Source organism: Cheilinus undulatus, linkage group 19 (genome assembly GCF_018320785.1).
Source record: "Cheilinus undulatus linkage group 19, ASM1832078v1, whole genome shotgun sequence".
In the NCBI taxonomy this organism is placed as follows: domain Eukaryota; kingdom Metazoa; phylum Chordata; class Actinopteri; order Labriformes; family Labridae; genus Cheilinus; species Cheilinus undulatus.
This window is the reverse complement of record NC_054883.1, coordinates 12,100,436-12,121,579: the sequence shown is the minus strand read 5'-3', so window position 1 is coordinate 12,121,579 and position 21,144 is coordinate 12,100,436. Positions and strand designations below refer to the sequence as shown.

Below are 21,144 nucleotides of genomic sequence, written 5' to 3'. Positions count from 1 at the left end.
GAGGATGATGCACTAAATTTAATGGATGCTTTTCTCTCTTATATGCTTCTCTGCTTAGTATGTACACTTAGAAGTGTTAGGGAAACTCGCTCGTTTATTAGTGCAATTTTTTTTTTCAAACCATGAAGGCAGCAGACAAGTTTTGAGGCCTCTGAAGGATGCTCTTTAAAAAGTAATCATTGTTTTATTCACCAAATATCACAGCTTTGTTTTATATTTTAATACAAAGACAAAGGCTCACTCCACCAGACACTATATTATTATACACACATAAAAAATGATTCAGCATGTGGGGATGGATCATTGATTTTATTGTTTGCACTCATCTTGACATTCTGTCAAACACAGCGAGGAAACAAGGCGGGTGGTGCCCGGTATCCATGGTTACGGGCTGGAGATGGCTGAGAGATTGGAGGGGCTGGGGGCTGGTACAGAGGAGCTGAGTTGGCAGGGGTCCTGGCAGTTTCGGCTCCTTAATAGAGGTTCTTCTGCACGTAGGCGGCGATGTACTTGACGGCCAGCATGGTCTCCTCGCATGTGGGCTTGATCTGAGACTCGGGCAGCAGGAAGCCATAACGACCAGTATCACGCAGCTCAAAGGTGTAAGAATACTTCACTCCCAGGTCATAGGCCCAGTCGTCAGAGCCTCCGGCGGCGGGATCTGAAGGTGGAGAGAAGAGTGGGGATGTTTAGAGTGAAATATGCTGATTATCTGAGACAGTCTGGATGTATTTTATACAAAGTCTGCTTTTTAAAACAAGAAATTCCTTAGTAATGCAGAAAAAAGAGATAAGTCATTCCTTTTGCTACACTATATGGACAAAAGTATTTGGCCACACCTGTTAATTATTGATTTCAGGTGTTTCAATCAAACAATCAAGCACCTAGCCATGTAGTCTCCATTGGCAAGCATTTTGTGATACAAAATGGGTCATCCTGAAGAGTTCAGTGTCTTCAAGCATGGAACTGTGATAGGCGGTTCAGGAAATTTAATCCCTGCTAGATATTCCACAGCCAGCTGTAAGTGATATTATTAGAAGGTGGAAGCGTTTGGGAACAACAGCAAATCAGCAACAAAGCAGAAGACCACGCACATGATGAGTCAAAAGCTGAAGAGTTACAAACTTCCACTAAAATTAATGTACACAAAAACTGTGCATCAGGAGCTTCATGGAATGGGTTTCCACGGCCGAGCAGCGACATTCAAGCCTCGCATCACCGAGTCCAATGCCAAGCGTCTGATGGAGTGCCGGCCTGTGAAGCTGTGGAGTGACGAATCACACTTCTCTGTTTGGCAGTCAGATGGGCGAGTCTGAGTCTGGCAGATGCCTGGAGGATGTTCCCTGCCTGACTGCAAGCCGTGAAGTTTGGTGGAGAAGGGATGATGGTTTGGGGCTGTTTTCAGGGTTTGGGTTAGACCCCTTATCTCCCAGTGAAAGGCAATCTTAATGCTTCAGCATACCAAGGGGTCCATATTGTTAACCTTTAGAAGTCTTTACTCTAAAAAATGTTCTTTCATTGTCACACAAAGTACATGACCAAAATATGTTATAAAGCTCCCTCTTAATAGAATGTACATGTTCACAATACAGCTGCAATAGTGTCTGTACTTACAGATGGTTGTAGCGCCAGGTCCACTGGTGTACCGAGTGCCATACAGGCTACGCAGAGCACTGGAAGCTCCCTCAGCAACCTCCAACTGCAATGAAAAAATATGTCACAGGACAATTCAAAAAGATTTAACTCACAAAAGTTCAGATGTACAGTGAAAGATCTAAGTTGTTTGAGCCAGTGTTTGTAAGCCATCGTGACCCAATCCAGAAATGATCTATACATCATGGGGCTGCTTAATTGAGCATATTTAAATGTTTTTGGCCAATCTGATAATTTTCCTATCCCATAGGATAGTTTTTAAGACAAGCCAGTGTGAGATATTTATTATACAAAAGCATCACAACAACATTTTCTGTACGTCATTGCTTGTCAAATCTGCCTTCAGTGCCGTCCTCGGCTGGTCGAGCTGAAGGCTGGTGCTAGCTTGGCTAACTGTAATACTGGACTCATTTTGGTCTTGATCTGTTATTTTGTATCTTACGAGTCTGGAAGGGTCCACTTTACTTCCGTCACACCAGCTTTCTTTGCATGCTCGCCCCTGAGGCAGGCAGTAGCTGTCTGGTCTACGTTGCATATGCGTTTCTTTTCTATTAGTTAAGCCTCCATGACTGTGACTGTAGCTTTCCTGCCATCCACTGGTTGTTTTGTGATTTATCATTGCATTAAATACTGTAGAGAAGAAATGTTGATAACTCATTTGATGACCCAGACTTTGGGAATGAGGCCTGAATCAGAGGAGATAGACCCACACGAATGTGCCACAAGTTTGCTAACATCAGCCACTCGGCAAAACCAAGTAATCTTGTGCAAAACATCTAACTCTAATAAACTGATTTATTTTATGAATACTATATTCCTTTTAAAAATTAAATATGGCTGTAAAGTGAAAATACTATTTAAAGAATAAACAAAACAAAGTTGCATGACAGAAACATAAACATGTTTCTTCACTGCAACGTTGATCATCCATTACACTTCAAACAAAACATATTTTTCTAATATTACCAAAACTACTAAAAAGCTTCAGCAAGCTCCGAAAGGAAATGAAAAAGCCCCAGAGAAATGCACAAAACAGGAAATTATGTTTCTACAGGAAAAGATGACAGATCCCTGGAGTTCTTTTGATGTGCAAAGTGTCAGAGGAGAGCTTAAATTACAAGAGAGTAATAGAGAGGCAGAGATGTGTGATGTGCCTCAGTCAGTGTGAGAGCTGGAGTCGGGGTGTGAGTGTTAACTGTGCAGCCCTCGGACACCCCGGTGAGAGGTAAAAGAGCCATGAGAATGAGGCATGTGAGCAGGGAGCCAATGATTTGCAGCAGCTAAGAGTGGCTTTTAGATAACAGGCAGAATGGGACTGGGATGATTTGTTGCTTAAGCTTTTGGAAAAACCTTAAGAGACATATATTTAAATTAACATATATTATATACTTATTATGGGAGATCACTTATGTTGAGTATTTTTGGATACGAATGGATTGTCTCATTGTTTCACACATCATGGTGTGATTTGATTTGATTTCTTCTCTATGTGACACCTCTCTATGCCCCTGTCTTGGCTTGATCCCTCATTAAATCCTGCATCACAATCCAAGGTTGCCCATAAAGGAGGACAAAGCAGAGGTTTCAGGTGCCTTGCCAAATGGGGCCCATGGAGGTCAGAAAAATCCTGATCCATTGTAAAAGAATCTGTGTTAACCATATTTTTTAACCTGAATAATAACCACTGTTATCAGAGCAATATAAATATATTTAATTTATTAATGCTGAAGTACAATAAAGCCTTTTTCAAGATGTAAACCCATTTTCTTCAAACAGAATTACCTTTTTTTTTAGGTAATAATACAAATGTGAATGGACACATTGAACCAATCGATTTGTAAAGTAATGTCAAATGACAGGATGTGAAACATTAGAGGAAAATAAATTAAATAACCACAAAATGATGCAAAAATGGTTAATAAGTGGTGAAAATGGGTTAAAAGTGGTTAAAATGGCAAAACATTAGTTAAAGTGGCTAAAAAGGTGCTAAATTGAAGTTAAGAGGAGTAAAATAGGTTAAAAGTAGCAGAAAGGTAGCCAAAAAGGATCAGAAGTGGTAAATGTGTCAAAAGAAAGGCTGAAAAATGCAAAAAAAAAAGAAGTGGAGAAAACAGTTAGAGGTGGCAAAAAGCTGAGAGAATGGGATAAAAGTGGCAGTAAGAGGCAAAAATTGGTTTATAGTAGCAAGAAAGTGCTGAAAATGGGATAAAAGCGGTGACAAAAGTTTGATTTTTTAGTATTTATTTAATTTCATTTTATGTCACTTTTTTTTTTTTTTACATTTTAACCTCACCTCCAGTGTTTCCTCATTTTGAATTTTAAGATGGCATTTCCTCAGAGCACACATTCTTGCTCTTACTGGATCCATTGCTCATGATATAAAATGGACTTGGTAAATTGATTTGAGCTTGTTTAGTGCTTTTCTAGCCTTTTGATTACTCAATGTGCTTTATGATATACTTGGCAATACTATGTTTGGATTATGTGGTGGGGATGAGGGGACGGGGTTGGGAAGGACTGGGGAGGGAGGGATGGGGTAGGCTGGAGGGATGTATTTCTCTTTTTTATTGTTTTGTTTTTGTGTAAAGCAATTTGTGCTTCATTGTTTTGTATGAAAAGTGCTATACGAATAAAGATTGATTGATTGATTGAAAAGTGGTAAAAATGTGCTGAAAGTGGCCAAACAGGTGTAAAAAAAAAAATTAAAAAAAATGGTTAAAAGAAAAAAGTGGTTAAAACAACAGAAAAAAACAGCTTTCAAGCTGGCAACTAGTGGCAAAATTTGGATAAAAGTGGCTTTAAAGGGGGCTAAAATGTACTGAAAGTGGTTAAAAAAATGGCAATAATTGTTAAAAGTGGCACAATTAGAAAATTACATCAGACCCATTCATAACTTGATTTACTTCTTAAGCCCAAAATTCGGTAAGAATGTTAGCAACAATACTGCTCATACAAACATGCACTGACATCATCAATAAATCATAATTTTGTTGTTGGGTCTGCTCAATAGGAATATTTCTACATAAAGGAATATAAAGGCTTAATTTCATATAGAAGTGCTATAAATCTGTGACTTTGCCTTTAAAATGTAATGATGTAATTCAATATTTTATGCAAATTTTGTGGTTTGTAAATCTCCAATATAATATAAAATGCCATGAATTTAAACTTGGATATGACATTGCTCAAAATCTAAACACACTGACATCTGTTTTGTCTTTGGCACAAATATTGGATGTTACTTTTTTTGCTATTGATAAACAAAGCCATCTACAACATTTAATTGTCAGTGTTTTTTTTTTTTAAATGAGACAGTGTGCTGCAGTTTGCCTGCAATGTTTTGATGTATTTCGTCCTCTCCTGTGCACTTGTCCAACTACTGATGTAGTTTTTTGAACCTTTGGTAGGATTCTGTAGATAATGATCATTTTATCTTTATAAAGCATGCGCTATTGAAAACAAAGCATAATACTGAACATCCTGACATCCTTAAATATTATAAAAGTCTTGTCTGCCAGATGTAGTTTATTGCGTTACCAAAATTCTTATATTTTGTTAGGCATGAGGGCAAAAACATGTATATAATCCAGTGATTCAGTTAATATCAAATGACAAAATACTTGCATGACATCAGTTTCTATTTTGATGAATGAGTCATTCATATGACTCTTAATCAGGGAGCGTTTGTAGAGTTTTTTTTTTTTTAATTTAACTAATTTTTACAACAAAAAAATTAATGTGCAATATTCTTACATTTTAAAGAGCTTCAAATATTAGAAATGAACTCAAGAGAATGATTCCTATATGGGGACCTGATTCATGTGTTTGCATCAGTGCTGTACATACAAGACTGCAGCACTATAGCGATGCATGTGACACTGCCATGATGTATAATTATACAGTCGTTGTGACTGACTAAGCATGCTAGTTTATATGATCACTGTGCCTATAAAGCTATAATAGAGACACGCCCAGTATGGCAGATAATGCTGACTCACCAGCTCGCTGTGGTCAGCAGCCAGATCGTAGGTGTAAGAATAGGGGAAGAGCAGCAGCTGGGAGTAGGAGTGGATGGTGATGTAGGCCTTGATGACAGACTTATTCCTGCGGATGAAGTTGGCGACGTTCTTGACCTCGATCTCAGACTCAATAGAGTAACCGCAGAAGGTGTCACTGCAGGGGTTTGAGGAGGCTCCCATAGCTGCATGAAAAAAAGCATTTACATAGTTCATTTTGTGACTTTGCAGCTGTAAGGTGCACATGAGATTGATATTGTTTGACTTGTGCAAAATTAAGTTCAGACCCAGTATTGTGATTGGACAAGAGGCATTTCTTGAGTGCTGATAGGTTAACTTTGGTGCAGACAGAGTTTAGTCATTTATCTGAATCACAATGCCTTATTAATTCAATGCATGATATGATAAATTATAACAATAAAAATAAATAACTGATCTGTTTTGACTGGAGAGTTTTGGGGTTTGCCAAGCATTTGGTCAGCTCCGGTTAGGATGTGGGAGTAGTAGGACTGGTGGAGCAAACAGGAATAATATGTTGTCCACGTGCCTGCATGTGCAAGCTGTGCATCCTTTTATTACTCATCTGCTGCCATTTTCCACGGCACAACTCCACCTGCAGCTTTTAGAAAACTCTGGCACGTAGCTTATTATTGCAAGTGCAATGTTCAGAATAGTGTGCTATGAATTTTGTTTACAACATTGTTACTAGGGCTATGCATTTCCCCCCAAAACAGCAAAATTTCCCAATGCAATAAATGGGCCAGAGTTGACAAAAAAGGTCAAGATTGTCCTTCTTGTATTGCCTATAATTTGGAGTTTATTTCACCTAGAAACTTCCTTTTTTTGCTTTAAAATGTTGAAAAACTTTATTGCTGCTCTTGCATGATTATTTGTTAAACTCTTTTGGAATCATGAAGCTTTTAGTTTCTAAAAATGTGTGACCTTTCCAACTGTTATCAACATGTTAATATGCCAAGTCAACAGAAAAGAGCAGTGGGAAAAAATAATCAAGAAAAAAATTTAAATATTTTTTTGATGAGCCCATAGCTTTGGCTTTATAGACTAAAAAGGAGGATATAAGTTTTGCCAAAAGAACCTCAACTGAATCATTAAGTTCAAATCCTTCCCATCTGCAACAAAGCAAAACTTGCAGTCAAAATTTTCCTACAGTTCCCCAACTCTTCATGATTATAATGAACTGCTGTAAACACTCTTTCAATATTGAATTCATTTATTTTTTAAAGCTTATTTGATTGGCTTCATGTTTGCACTGATTTATTCTAACCCTGTGGACAGGGTAAGAGGCCTTTATGACTTTGTTGACTCTTAACCCTCTGAGCCCGAACACATTTTTAACTGTTCTGTCTCACCTGGACTTATTGTCTTAAAAAGCTCATAGAGCATCAACCCTGTGGTGCACTGTCAAACTCTAAATGCCTTTTTTTTTCTGGACAACCTGGGCTTTAAGAAGATAGGTTTTGCAGTGCTGTTACTTGAATTCTCTAAAGATTTTAGCTTCATTAGCAGGTGGCTGTTGCTATGGCCATGATTTGAACATTTTGCTACCAAGCTGTATTATGGGAAATGTAGGATTCAGATTTATTTTCATGCCCTTAAAGTCATGTTATTGTTGCCTCTAAAGTAGAGATTTGTGCCTGTTTTGCTTTAATCTCCTACTCTTATGCCCGCATCTTTAAAGGAGAGCAGGAGAACCCCTTTCAAATATAACCGTGAGTATCGTCAGACTTACAGCACCAGCCAGCATCGAAGTTCCTGTTGGGATCAGCTCCAATGCAGCTGGATCCAGATCTCCTGGAGCGAGTCTTTCTCCACATCCTGTTCTAAAATCCCCAAAGTGCACGAGATGATCATGTCAGACAAATTATTTGAGATAAACAAAGGTTAAAAAAGGTCAGGCAATAAAGTTAGACTTCAGTGTCATAACATACGCTCTTGTGGGTGAAGTCGTAGCCGTCAATGTTGAAGACGGGCAGAACAAAGACATCCATCTGGTCCAGCAGGCTGGTCATCTGAGAGTCACTGCCGTAGGTGGACAGAGCCTGAGGAAAAGCTGTTTAGTACAACACAGAAGACTTTGTATAAACTCTTTTAAAGTCCATTTATGTAGGTGTCTATCTTACCTCCTTGACAAACCACTGGCAGAAAGCAGGAGAGATCCATTCCCTGGCGTGGATACCACAGTCCATGAAGATGGCGGGCTTGGTGGAGCCGGTCTGCTTACCAAGCTGTGGTTGTTCAAGTAATCACAAAACACTTGTTAGAAGTAATAGATGGTGAATAAATCCTTAATGATTCAGCACAAGGGACTGATATGAGCCTTGAAATACCTTGAGAACGGTCATGGGGCGTCCCTCATAGGTGTTTCCGATCACCTGCTTGCTGATCAGAGCAGCATTAGAGGAGGCGATGGAGTTGATCCAGGACAGGACCTGAAATACAAAGGAGAAGAATTGATACAGTGAAAATGCTTTCCCACAAGGGTAAAGGATTGAACTAATGATCTTTTTAGCTCTTACTGTATCCCAGGTGTTGTACTTGGTGTAGCTATGGGCTCTAGGGGAGGGTCCACCATCAGCCTGGGCATCAACAGCCTCCTGCAGATCCTCAATCAAGACCCTAAGAAGGGATTCATACAAGAGAAGTCAAGTTAAATATTGCATGTGTAGAAATGAGACCTGGACCCAGATGTTCAAAGGTTTATTTAGATTTGGTAATTCATTTTTTTTTAAATTGAGCTGACTTTGATCCATTTTGTTCAAGGCTAAAATTGATCAACCTGATACAGGTTTAAAGGACTACAAAATCTGGATTACAGTCAGTATGTTATCATGCTGTTAGAACAAGTTGATTTATTTCATTAGTCCAAATAAAACTGACCTTTTAAAAGACATGCAAACATGTCAGCCCAACTGAAATCATACTAAATTTATTTTCTCAAAGTCAGACTGACAAACCGAGGTCATGTGGTTGGAGATTTATCTATTTTTGCAAATATACTCCTCAAGTGGGCCAGGGGTCCTTGGCATGCTTATCAGTTTCCACTTGCTTGCATAACAGAAGCTGCATTGTTTTCTGCCTTCAGTAATCGCCATAAGCTACAGGGATGGTGTCTTTTGTATTTGTGCCAAAAGTTAAGTATAGAGCAGTGGTTCTCAAGGGGTGGGCAGGGACCTAAAGTGGGTCGCAGAGCCTATTCCAGCGCCTGGAAAAAAAGCCTATGATGTAAAGAAGTCCTAAGGAGACATACATCCATACTTTTTAATTTTACTTAGTTTCCCTGTGATAAAGAATACATTTCAGTTGTTTTCTCAAGATTTTAATGCAATTGTCTCCTCTTCACAGGGTAACAAGGCGGTTTTTCTCCCAAAGATAACAGGGTAATTCCTCAAGAATGATCAGAATTACCATGCTATCTCAGGAAAAGAGAGATAAACAAATCTCTTGGTATGCATGCATGCTTCTCTCTTTGTTCCATCATGTTTTGTTCCCTCTCAGGTCCAGACTGCAACATTTTTATTAAAATGTGATTTCTCACACAGAGGTGGTGGTAAACCCTGATGCCGGACCAGTCCAGAACCGCTGGCGTAGAGTTTATATGAAATATCCAGAGCTGTAAGGTTTGTCAGTGTCTTCACCATTTAACACATGACCAGTTTACCACCTGATAATTTGTTAACAAGGCTAACGAAAACACAGTGGAACTAGTTTAAAGGGGGCAAATTGTGCTGTATGTGAAACTGGATGTGCAACCATCAATACATTGATTCTTCTCCTGTGCATATGAAGTGGGACAAGAGTGGCCTGCTTAAATCCTGATACTGCCATAATCATGATCTACTTAACTGTGGATGTAAATGTACTGACTGTTACTAATATGACTTTCACACTTCATACCAAAAGATCCTCACAGTTACTATAATAACCATTAGATATTTAATGCTCTCTGCTATGCAGTTTGAATCCAGTCCTTGTTTGTGATGAGGACATTTGGGATCAGAGTGATCCCTGCTCAAAAGTTTTGAACTACACAGACTAGACGAGGATTGGATTACCTGATTTTACCTGATTACATAATCCCCTTTACTTCTTTGGAATGACCACATTTCAAAATGTACTCTTAAATGATATTTTTAATCTTGCTGGATTGTTTCTGAGCAACCAGGCCCTGGTGGTCAGGATGCATTCCTGTTATAAGCTCTACTGATTGAATGAAAACCATTTTTTAATTTTGCATCTGTGTGTTGTGACCTACTCATGCTTCATGTTGCTCTTCAGCAGCATGGTATGCACGGTGTCGAGGTAGATGGCGGGCACGTGGATGTCCACATCGATGTCGATGGTCACCAGCTCAGGACTCTCGGGCTTCCAGAAGTCGACCTGCAGATGGCGCCAAAGTCAAACAATTGATTTTTTTAAGTATGATCCCAGACGCAATACTGCAAAAACACAAATCTACCCATGTGTATTTGATTGTGTATTACACTGATTTAAAACCAAATTCACCAGACAAGTTCAGATTTTCCTCTTATTCCAAGCTATGATGAGTAAAAGAATAGGTCTGCTTTCATTGTACAGTGTAAAAATTAAAATATGTCAATGAGGCTGGAGAAAGAAACCATCATGTCTTTTCTGCCCCATTTTTAAAAATTCTAAATTACACCCCTCTGAAAGGATAAGTAGATATTTGATCGATGAGCAGACAAAATGCAAGATTCCTTTTAAATATTGCTAGAATTATTCCTTGCATTTTGTACCTTATAATAAGATGTTTAATTTGACTTATAAAATCAGTGTTATCTTATATTGAGCCAGCTTATACTGATAGTAACAGCCTTTTGACAATAAATCACACTTGCTAACATACAAGTTTTTCCAGTAAATCAGCCTCTTTTTAAAATATTTAGTGAATGAGAAGAAAGACCCTTTAGAAAAGTAGGTGAAATTGGCCTCTTTTAGCTTCTGCAAACCAGTTTAACACCTGTAATGACAGTGATATAAAGTGAGAGTATGCACCTGGGTGCTTCTGGCCAGGTCCTTAATAAGGGTCACATGCTCAGCAAGAGTGGGCTTCAGACGGAAGACTTTCTCTCTTAATAAAAAACAAAAAAAAGAGGAATCACATGCAGCTCAGTCATGACAGCATTGCCTCGCATTTCTAAGCTTATTCCTCTGATTGTGAATGTTTTGAGCGTTATAAAGCCTTGACAGAGTTCCTGACAGGTTCAGCCTTCTTTCTGAATCCCTCCATTTAAAAGAATAAAGAAGTTACGAGAACAAATTTAGTAGCATATGCGTTAAGCTTTTGAGAGTTGAAGAGCAGCAGATTCAAACATTGCTACAGTAAGCTTTTCAAATGTTGAAAAAATGATGTCTTTCTTTAACAGATGATTCCATTTGTTCACAAATATTCAAATAAACACAAGTTCAATTCCAGGAAGAGTTATTGCCTTGACTAGACTGCGCATAAAGTTTTCTATTGCTTTCCTTGTTATTTCTACTAAAAACACCCTATGTAAGAGAAGAAACAAAATTATAGTAATGTGGTGTACCCATCTGTTCTTAATGCAAAGTCATGATTAGCACTAAACCTTTTGTTTCAAAACAATTCTAATGAATAGAAGTCTAAAGCTCTTTTCAAAAAGACTTGAGATTTACCCCTCGAAGCGTGTAACATCAGCCAGGGCAACAGCCACCAATCCGAAAAACAGAAGGACCCTCATGTTGGCAGTGAGGCTGCTCTCGGCCCTCGACGGCTCTTATAACACCCTGGACCTGCCGCCCATCCACCAATCCCTGACTGGGATGCAGCATCATGCAATACATCCTCCCAAAAAAATTGCACCTGTTATTTTAGGAGCTACATGGAGGAGTAGGGGCTGAGTCAATGATTAACAGGAGCCAGAGGTGCTCTGGGATATTTTTGACCAAGGTCAGTTGATTTTGATTCCTCATATCTTAGATCAGCTGTTAATTCTAGATGTTTCTGTAACTGATGACACACTCATGAGTATATAAGAATGAAAGACACGACTCAGGACTGTAGATTATTGTTATTTTATTCATATTCTCATATTTTCATATATTCACAAACTGTACATTACAAAGTGAGAAAAAAGCTCCACTGACATTTTTAAATACCACAAAAACAACCATCAAATACATTGACAATAATCACATGACCTGGGGTGATTCATTTGTACAGCATGATAAAGGCGTTTCAATCTTATAAGGCAAACACATCCACATTTCACAAGGAGCACGCATTTTGACATCACCACATACTACTTATCATAGTTAAACACAGCCTTATATGCTGATATGGACTTACATCACATCTTCCCAAATTTTCCACAGACAAAGCCTGCATGTGATGCTTCCTTGTTTGTTTTTTGCATCTTAGCTGAGCACTTGATCACTGCTCCAACTGGTGAACGACCTGCTGAGCACACAGAGCAGCTATCACTGGACTATATATCACTGCGCTGTACACTTGAGGCAAAATCCTGCAGATCATGCACTTCTACTGTAAGTAATGGGATAAGCTAGGTGTAATTATGTATAGCTCTTTTTTGCTTGTGTGACACTCACATAGATTTTACAGGCTGGGAAAGAAATGCATGTTTGCATGACTGCCATGTGTGTTGTGTGACATGACTTGTGATAATAACCTGCAGGTAAGCGCTGTACAAGGTAGTTAATGTCTCTTGGACTTCTTCATGAAGAACATTTCCACCATTCTGCATGGTTCAGTGCTTGGTTATACAATTGGGGTTTAAAGTTTGGAATGTCTCCATCCCCGGTTCTTTAACCACAAACAGGTAGAGCAGGGAGAGTCAGCTTGTTTGTTCTTTTTTGTCACTTAACATCAGGAGAAGCTTTACTTTTGGCTGTGAGGCTTAAAGCCTCAGAGGCCCGAAAAGAGAAGGTGCTCATCTTGGAGCTGATGCTTGGGTGAGGCGTCGCTCCTCGTGGCAAGCAGCACAACAGACGCAGTAAGTTCTTGCGAAAGTTGTTCCCCACAAAGCCATACACTATTGGGTTGACGCAGCTGTTGAAGTAGGCGATGCAGATAGTGAAGGGTATGGCGGTGTCGATGATTTCCAGGATGGTGCAGTTGTCTTCAAACACCACCTGGGTGAGCATCTGCATGAAGTTGAACACCTGATGTGGCACCCAACACAAGAAAAAGGCCAAGACGGCAGCTGCGAGCATGCGCAGCACTTCGTCGTCACGGGAACGGGAGCTTCTCTGGATGTGTCTCGCCCCTAGCAGCGCCCGTCCAATGAGACAGTAGCAGGTGATGATGATGATGAAGGGTATGAGGAAGCCAAGCAGGCTCTTCATGAGGCTGATGGCCAACAGGAGGTCGTCTAACATCTTTGTGTTTTCGATGCTTGGGTGCAGGATGCCGCAGACGGTGTTGTTAAAGTTGCCAAACACGTGGACGTCTCTGGTCAGTGCTATGGGAACGCTGAGCAGAAAGGCAAAAAGCCAGATCACCACACAGGTGACGCGGGCGTACACCACAGTGCGAAACCTGCGCGACTGCACAGGGTGAACGATGGCGAGGTAGCGGTCGATGCTGAGTGCGGTGAGAAAGAATATGCTGGTGTAGAAGTTGAATATCGCAAGGCCTGCGCTGGCCTTGCACAGGAATCCTCCAAAGGGCCAGTGGTAGCCAGTGGCTGTGAAGGTTGCCCACATGGGCAGAGTGATGAGGAAGGTGAGGTCAGACACGGCCAGATTGAGCACAAAAATGTTGGCCACAGTCTTGAGCTTCATGTAGCAGTAGATGACAGCCACCACCATACTGTTTCCCACAATTCCTATGACAAAGATGCAGCCGTAGACGATGGGTACCAGGGTGAAGATCAGCTTGTGGCTTCCAGACATGCCGCACGTCAGATCCATCCCTCCCGTCGTTCCTGTTGTTATGTTCTGCATTTTCCCTCTCTTTCTTTGTTAGTGCCAGATCCTGGGACTTTAAAACAGGGGGGCCCTGTCGGCAGGGTGCGTCTGCTGTGACTGATACAGGCCTTGGGCAAGGGCCTCAGTGAGTCCTATAAAAGAAACACAACAAAAAAATGTCATAGGCAGTCGAGGGGAAGAGGCATCATTACCGCTGGCATGGCCCATAAACGCTAATTCACACGAGCACCCATGAAAGTGCTCACCCTACACCAGCTCATTAAAGACCTGCACATTAAAGCTGTCCTGACGCTTTATGTTATTTCTGTAAAATAAGAAGCCATGAAAAACAGATGTTGTGTGTTATTCAATATTCCAAAAATGCCCTCTGAAACATCATTATTCAGACAGTCTGCACTCTCCCTGCTCCTTTAATTCGTCTCTGGGCTAATGAAAGGCAACAGTAAAACTGTACAGTGTTTATCAAATGGTCCGTCCATCTGGGTGGACTGTCAGCACCCGGAAGGGGAACATTTATGCCTCGTGTTACGACCTGTGTTAATGAAGACTGCATGGCAAAGTGCGAGCTCAGATAACAACTCCATTAACCACGGAGGTAGTGAGTAAAAAGAGAATGGCTGAGGCTCCAGTCACTGTAAAAGACATGTCACGTTTCAAACCCTTGGTGTGCAGAGATACATTGTACCCAGCGTGAGAACTTCTAATCAGCACACACCTAAACAAACAGGACAGCAGGGATTCGGCTCTGTGGAAACTTTGCTCTGTGAGAAAATCAAACCTGCGTGCGGTGGAAAATTTGCCTCAGGGCGAGGTTTTTTGCTTCATTTGTGAGCAGAATGTGAAATGGGAATAAAAAACAAATTCTCCTCATTGTTGGGAGTCTTTATGTTTAACAGGATAGCTTAGCGAGGGTAATTAGTGCGGCTGATGTAATGATATTAGCATAATCCTAATGTATAGCGCTCCTATAGTTTCTGTTGCATGAAAAAACCTGTTTGTGGTTGAATACAAACACATTTAGGGAAACATGCTTTATTTGAATCTCAAAGGTGGCCAAATTGCTTAAACATATGATAAAGATACATGAAATAAAGCTGAATAATGTCTCTAATAATGTAGACATTTATACGAGAATAATTGAAATTCTCTGAGTGTCAGCCATGTTGGTAACTTGCCACAAGATGGCATTCTAGCTTCAAGATTTTACTCTTTCAGTCTCACAACTATTACAGAATGACTGCAAAAATACCTGAGCTAGACCAGTGATATTTGTAATCTTTTAAAATCTGCATTGTAATTATGCAAAAAACTGCTGATTTGTCAACCCCACTTAAAAAAAAAAAAAAAAAAACTTTCTACATTCTTCTGCCCTCTGTTTGGCATTAAGACAGTCTGAGCCCTTCTATCTCCCAGTCAAACATCTCCTCATTTTCCACCAGCTTTAAGTGGGTGAATTCCTTGAAAACTCCCTCCGCACGCTGAAGCAACAAGCGTATCGGTTGCAGATGTGGGGATTGTTGAGCGTGGAGGATGTGTGGGCGCCAAGGGCAACAGAATAATGAAATATCTCTTCGAGCTTCCTGCACAGGCGCTGGTAGAGTAGGTAGAGAGGGGAAAACGCACCAACATGGGCGTCACTGCCTGGATTTACTGTACATATGTTTTCTCTCTTTAATGGTTATAACAGTGGGTGGCTATAAATTTAAACTACACAGAGGAGAGTGACAAAACACATATCGCTGTCATGGTTTGAGGATTTAAAATAGTTTAGGAAGATCTCTTAAAGATTTCTTGAAGACAACAAATGGAAAAAATGGAAGAAGAATCAACACCACAGACTAGAACCAGAAAGGCCGGCATGAAAACACCGGTACTTTTCCATGATGAGGGTGCTTGAGATAAGTGGACGTTGGTTGGGAGAGAATATAAACAAAGCTGAAAGTTATTACTGCCTATATGTAAGTGAGACCTATAAAAAAGGTGAGGTGACGACTCGGAAGCAGGTGAATTAGTCCAGTGAGCTATGTCTCCGACTGAGATGGCACATTACTAAATGGTGGCCATAAACCCCAGGTGACCACAGACAGGAAGGCAAACACCTACTTCACAAGGTCACAAAAGCAAGCTGCATCCTCTTTAGCACTACAGTGGACCTTTGCTGCTTGTAAACACCCACAATGAGTGATACAATCAGGATTAGGAGAAAGTTTGGGGTATTTTTTGCTCCTTAAGGCAAAGGTTGACCCTGAAAATGCACTGTAGCAGCGACATTCCATGTCTAATCCAATTTCAGCATGTTGAAATGCAGGCTCTTCTAAAGATCATGGGAATTTCTTCAGGAGTTAAACCTTAAAAAAAGCTCACATAGAACAGTGGTTCCCATCAACATAGCTATCTGAGTCGGCCTGAGCGCCCGGCAGCTCTGACATGAGCACCACCATCTGGCTGCCAGTAGAGAGAGGTCAGTAAAATGTCTGCTTGATGGAGTTAATGATTTATCACCAAGCCATTATGAAGTGAGGTTCATCTTACCAGGAACACAGCACCTCAGCCTCCCACCTCTTGATCATCCGCTCGTTTGGGCCTCATTTGAGGCCGACAGAACGTTCTGCAACAGCGGCTGCATCGTGTGTCTTCAAACAGGTTACTGGAACACTAATTTAAAGCCAGTCTTAGCGTGGAAATGCAGCTTAAATTGCAACTGCTACTCTTTGAAGAGGGATAACATGGGTGTCTACAAGAAATGCGCAACTAAACAGCAGTCTCCTACAACTTACTTCCTCCTCTGTCTCACCTTCCAGGGTGTCACTTTAGCTGAAAAGCTTTTTGAAGTGAGAAACCTGACCAAGATGTATGTCAGTGGGTGCAGTGGAAGGGTGCCAGGCTGGGCTGTTTTACACTTTAGTATGATACTTGTGAAAACCAAAAACACTGGCTCCCAGGCAGTAGAAATAGAAGTCCTACTGGCAAGCAATGTTGGACAATTTCTTATTTTTAATTGTTGAAAATTGAAGGTAAACTTCTGCTCCACCAAACTGCACAACAAAAATTGGCAAAGTCTCTCACTTTTTCTTAAGGCAGCTTCTGGTAAACATAAAAAAAAAAAAAAATAAATAAATAAAAACTAAAGATCTGATGTTATGTTCAAGTTTTGACACTTTTAGATATTAGCGGCCATTGAGATGGTATTACTGTAATACATAGACTAGTAGGGCAGGTTTCCTGGTCTCGGTGCTGTTTGCCGCATGTCTTCCCTCCATATTTCCTGTCTCTCTTCAGCTATCCAATCTCAATAAAGACAGAAAAGGCCAAAAAATAATCTCAAAAAAGCAAGATGGTTCCCAGTCTGACAGGGACTTTCTGAGCGGAGGTTCTCTCTGGGTAATCCAGCTTCCTCCCACAGACCAAAGACCTGCTTGTCAGATTAACTGGTCAGTCTAAATTTCCCGTAGGTGTGAGTCTGAGCCAGTCTGGCTGTTGGTCTCTAAGTCAGCCCTGGTACCCTGTCTCTTGCCTGTTACCCAGGTAAACAGGTAAGCAGAAGAGATATTGGATTGATGAGCAGTTTTAGTTCTTGGAATTTAAGTTAATTAAGCCAAATTACTGATTACACATAAAACATTTAAATTATTGGCCTGGTCCATTATCAGATCTGATATAAGGCGTTATTTATATTGGCATGCTATTTCACTGATATCTAATAAAGTCAGTTAAATAGAGCACTATTTTATGTCAGCCCTGTGACTGACTGGCACCCAGTCCAGGGTGTATCCTGCCTCTTGCTCTATGACAGTCAACAACTCAATGAAGCCAAACCACTGAACGTTTCCATACATGGAAAACTTACATTTAGTACATGTTTGTATTAGGGGTAATACAAATGGCCTGGCTCATTTTTAGGTCCCATATAAGGAATCATCTGTATTGGCTGTTTTACTGATATCTGAACAATTCATTTCAATTTGGCTCTGCTAGATGTGTCTTCCCCCCTGGCTCTGTTTTCACTCACCACAGTCTCAGTATAAATCAATCTATTTATTCATTTCAGTTCTGATCATATCAACGCATCGACTGTTATAATCAAGTTTTATTCTGACATGCACTTTTACTTTTGATTCATTAAGAATATTCTCTTTGTTGCTATTTCATAAGATTTTGGATTTAAAACTTACACTTTGAGTATTTATACTAGTGTTGTACTTAAGACCACACTATCCAAGACCAAGACTTGCCGAAACCATAGTGCACCAAGACCAAGACAAGACCAAGACTTTTGGGGGTCGAGATCGAGTCAAGACCGAGACCGAGACAAGATCAAGGCCATAAAAACATGGCAAAAACATTTTTTTTTTTACATGTGACAAATAAAAACAAGGTGTCTGCAACTCTTTCTAACCACAACATGCAAAAATCTCAAATCTTAGCAAATTTGTTCAACTTCTGGTAAAAAAAAAAATCATTACATGTATTTAAAAGCCACTGACAAGTCCAGAATTATTCTAGTTATCTGAAATGAGATGTTTATCTAGATTTGTCAGGTGAATGAGTCCCAAAGTAAGTGTTCAGAGATATTTCTGACTAGAAATAAGATGGACTGATGTCAGAGTTTTTGCAGGTGTATTTGTTGTTTTAGCAAGTGCTTCTCCTTATTATCACATTAATGAAGTTGAAAAATAGCAGACCAATGCTGGTCTTGACCGGTCTTGATGGAAAATCCTGAGACCAGCCAGTCCAAGACCGAGTAAAAATGCTCTCGAGACAAGACCAAGACATTCAAAATGTGGTCTTGAGACCAGTCTCATTAATGGTTTACAACAGCGATGGACTAGGCTTGTTTTAAATGAGAAATCTAAATCCTATCACATGCTTTAAATCTCATTTTAACCTTAAACACATTCTTGTTCCAAATATTGGTTATCAGTCTCTCAGCCCACTAATAATCTGTATCTTATTGGACCTGAGTAAACAATATTGGTCAAACCCTAATGTATATATTTGTGTATAGATTAACAATGACAATAGAGTGGATACACTGGCATTGTCCATGGGCCTGTTAGCACTTGGCTTCTGCTCACTAATAGAAATATTTTCAACAGAAACCATCTCTGCATTTAAATAGTTTATAAAACAGTCCTTTAAAGTGTCTTAGACCATTAGCTCTAACATCTTCCTTTCATTTCCTTTATAGTGTTATATGAAATGTACCAGAGGCAAAGTACAATAACAAAACCAATCATAAATCATTTTCTCTCTTTAACCAGTCGGACAGTTTGTTGGATGACTTTGTCACAATACAGCAGATCTTGCGAATATTATAAATAAGGCATTTACTGGCTCACAAGAGAGGATTTGGCCTTGCATGAAAGAGAATAAGCATCTATAAACATGTGCAAAGAGCATGATTTCCCCTCTTCCTCTATTCACTTTGAGGTCTATTTCTCCCCACACTTATACCTCTAACCAAAACTTCTTTTCTTCAGGTCAGTCCCAGCTTGCCCACCCTGTTTTCTCCACCATCACCCCTTATTGCTTGCTTGCTTTAGGATTAAATTCTTCATAACTGTGGATTTTAAAAGACTGCTGAGTCCGTTTGTCAGGAAGTGGACTGAATTCTATACGGGGTATATGAGACAATGTAAACTTGATATTTCTCTGTGTATAGCTTGCATAATCCATCTCTGGATTCTTTACATGCCTGCTATGGGGATACAGTCTGCGCATACGGGACTTTCACATGAACAGCTTGAGCAACAGGTAGCAGCCATCAAACCAGTGGATGCATCTAACTTTATATGTATGCGTCCAGGTCATTATATCTGCATATTCAGAAAAGGGAATATAAGATACATATTCCAAAAAGACTGTTTGTTCTAGTATTAAAATACAAGGAACTTAAAGGTCGTATAAAGTTACATTTAAAGAGCTTAAATGCCAAGAAAGGTAAATAAATGTGAATATATTTTCTAAAGTTGGTAAAAAACCTTTCAAAGAATGAGGAAATGAGAGCTCTTACCTGCTGAACTAGGAGGCTGCTGATGCTTCCAGAGCCAGATGGACAGACAAACAGACGGAGAGGAGGAGAGACCACCGCAGTGTGCCAGTGACTGCCTCTGATTTAACTGGTGGAGCGAGACGAGCAGGAATACCGTCTGACACACAAACGCCCACCCCCCTGCTTACTCACACACACTCACACACACTCACACACACCCACACACACACTACAGTGATGAATGAATTATATTGGAGTCAGGCAAACTACGTATTGTCCTCTCCTATCTCCCCAACAGTGTGCATACACACAGATACACGCACATGCACACATCTTACACAGGGGGTCAGGAACCCGCGGCTCCAGAGCTCTTTTGCCCCTCCCAAGTGGCTCTCAGCAGCTGTGCCAAATTTGAAATAAATGAAACTCTTTTATTTAATATTAAATGAATGTTTTCTGTAATGCTATATTGAGATAGTTTTGTATATTTTATCCGTAAAACATGGAGCTCTTTTGTTCATTTCTAACTTCATTTTTACAGATAGACCTGTTTTATCAACTTGAATATGCGTCATATCGTGCCTCTATGGTGCAGCACATACTGGTGCTTTCCTGTCTTGGGAACAAAGGTCTGAACATGGTCTTGTGACAAATGACACCTGAAGCAGAAGTTTTGTGCTCATCATGCAGGTTGGGTTTTGAATATCTGAAATCTGGTTTAGCAGCAAGAGAGAAGGTCAGAATGTGAAAATGATGATCAACTTTGATATGTTTCATACTAAGCCGGTCTGTCAGTTGGACTGAAGTAGTGTCAGTGGAGAATGTGAACCATGATAATGTAAAAAACAGCGTGAAAAACAAATACAAGTTCACACTAACAGTATCAGTCAGGTAAAGGAAGAGAGAGAGGAGGCCAAGGGATCAATAGAGGCTGTTTGAGCAAAAAAAACAGGTAAGCTCATGCTGTATTATTCTCTCTGCTGCTGTGAAGTCTTCATTATCATTCAAAAGATTGATACATTTGATGATTATTTCAATATTTTTGCATGTAATGAATGTAAGGTTCAGTGTACAAGTGTGCATTTGTGCTCTAAAGATGAGATTGTTGATGTTTGTGCTGAAAATGTCACATGCGTTAATGTGGCGCTGTCCGCGGTGCTGACATGTGTCACTCACAGAGAGGGAGAAAGGCTGTAAACAGCTGATTCTACTCTCATGGATATTTGGAGTGATTATCGTGATTGCTCTGGTTTGTCCTTCTGACTATATTGTTGATGAAGTCTGTGACCCAGTGATCATGGATGCCATTGTTTATTGATTGGGCCAAAACAGTATTTCCTATTGCACACCTGTATGTGACATAGGCAGACAAACAGCAACATAGAGAGAGGAGATGAAACGGAGGTTTCATCTGTAGGAGAACAGTAGTCTACTACAACATCTTGCATCAACTCTGTCTGACAGCAGGTGTAAGGAGTGTGTGCAGATGAATAAAGAATTAATGATAATGAATATATCAATATCATAAAGGAT

General features: G+C 40.0%; 2 protein-coding genes across 2 annotated transcripts; both read right to left on the bottom strand.

The window, feature by feature from the left end:
• Nucleotides 1-290: 290 nt before the first annotated feature.
• cpb1 (carboxypeptidase B1 (tissue)) lies at nucleotides 291-11,430 on the bottom strand. The gene is made up of 11 exons (XM_041814177.1): nucleotides 11,346-11,430; nucleotides 10,704-10,779; nucleotides 9,943-10,067; nucleotides 8,207-8,306; nucleotides 8,018-8,119; nucleotides 7,811-7,915; nucleotides 7,619-7,729; nucleotides 7,420-7,510; nucleotides 5,652-5,854; nucleotides 1,615-1,699; nucleotides 291-661 (listed from the first exon to the last, which is right to left on the bottom strand). Exons 1-11 carry the CDS (start codon nucleotides 11,408-11,410, stop codon nucleotides 474-476), a joined length of 1,251 nt encoding a protein of 416 aa, XP_041670111.1. The 5' UTR covers nucleotides 11,411-11,430; the 3' UTR covers nucleotides 291-473.
• Nucleotides 11,431-11,762: 332 nt separating this feature from the next.
• Nucleotides 11,763-19,724, bottom strand: agtr1b (angiotensin II receptor, type 1b). The gene is made up of 2 exons (XM_041813761.1): nucleotides 19,633-19,724; nucleotides 11,763-13,750 (listed from the first exon to the last, which is right to left on the bottom strand). Exon 2 carries the CDS (start codon nucleotides 13,632-13,634, stop codon nucleotides 12,546-12,548), a length of 1,089 nt encoding a protein of 362 aa, XP_041669695.1. The 5' UTR covers nucleotides 13,635-13,750; nucleotides 19,633-19,724; the 3' UTR covers nucleotides 11,763-12,545.
• Nucleotides 19,725-21,144: the final 1,420 nt, after the last annotated feature.

Coding starts and splice junctions, on each gene's coding strand:
- cpb1 (XM_041814177.1), bottom strand. CDS start 11,410: ATGAGGGTCCTTCTGTTTTTCGGATTGGTGGCTGTTGCCCTGGCTGAT. Junction 10,068..10,703: donor ACCTGGCCAGAAGCACCCAG/GTGCATACTCTC, acceptor CGCCATCTGCAG/GTCGACTTCTGGAAGCCCGA. Junction 5,855..7,419: donor CTTCGATGCTGGCTGGTGCT/GTAAGTCTGACG, acceptor TTTTTCATGCAG/CTATGGGAGCCTCCTCAAAC.
- agtr1b (XM_041813761.1), bottom strand. CDS start 13,634: ATGCAGAACATAACAACAGGAACGACGGGAGGGATGGATCTGACGTGC.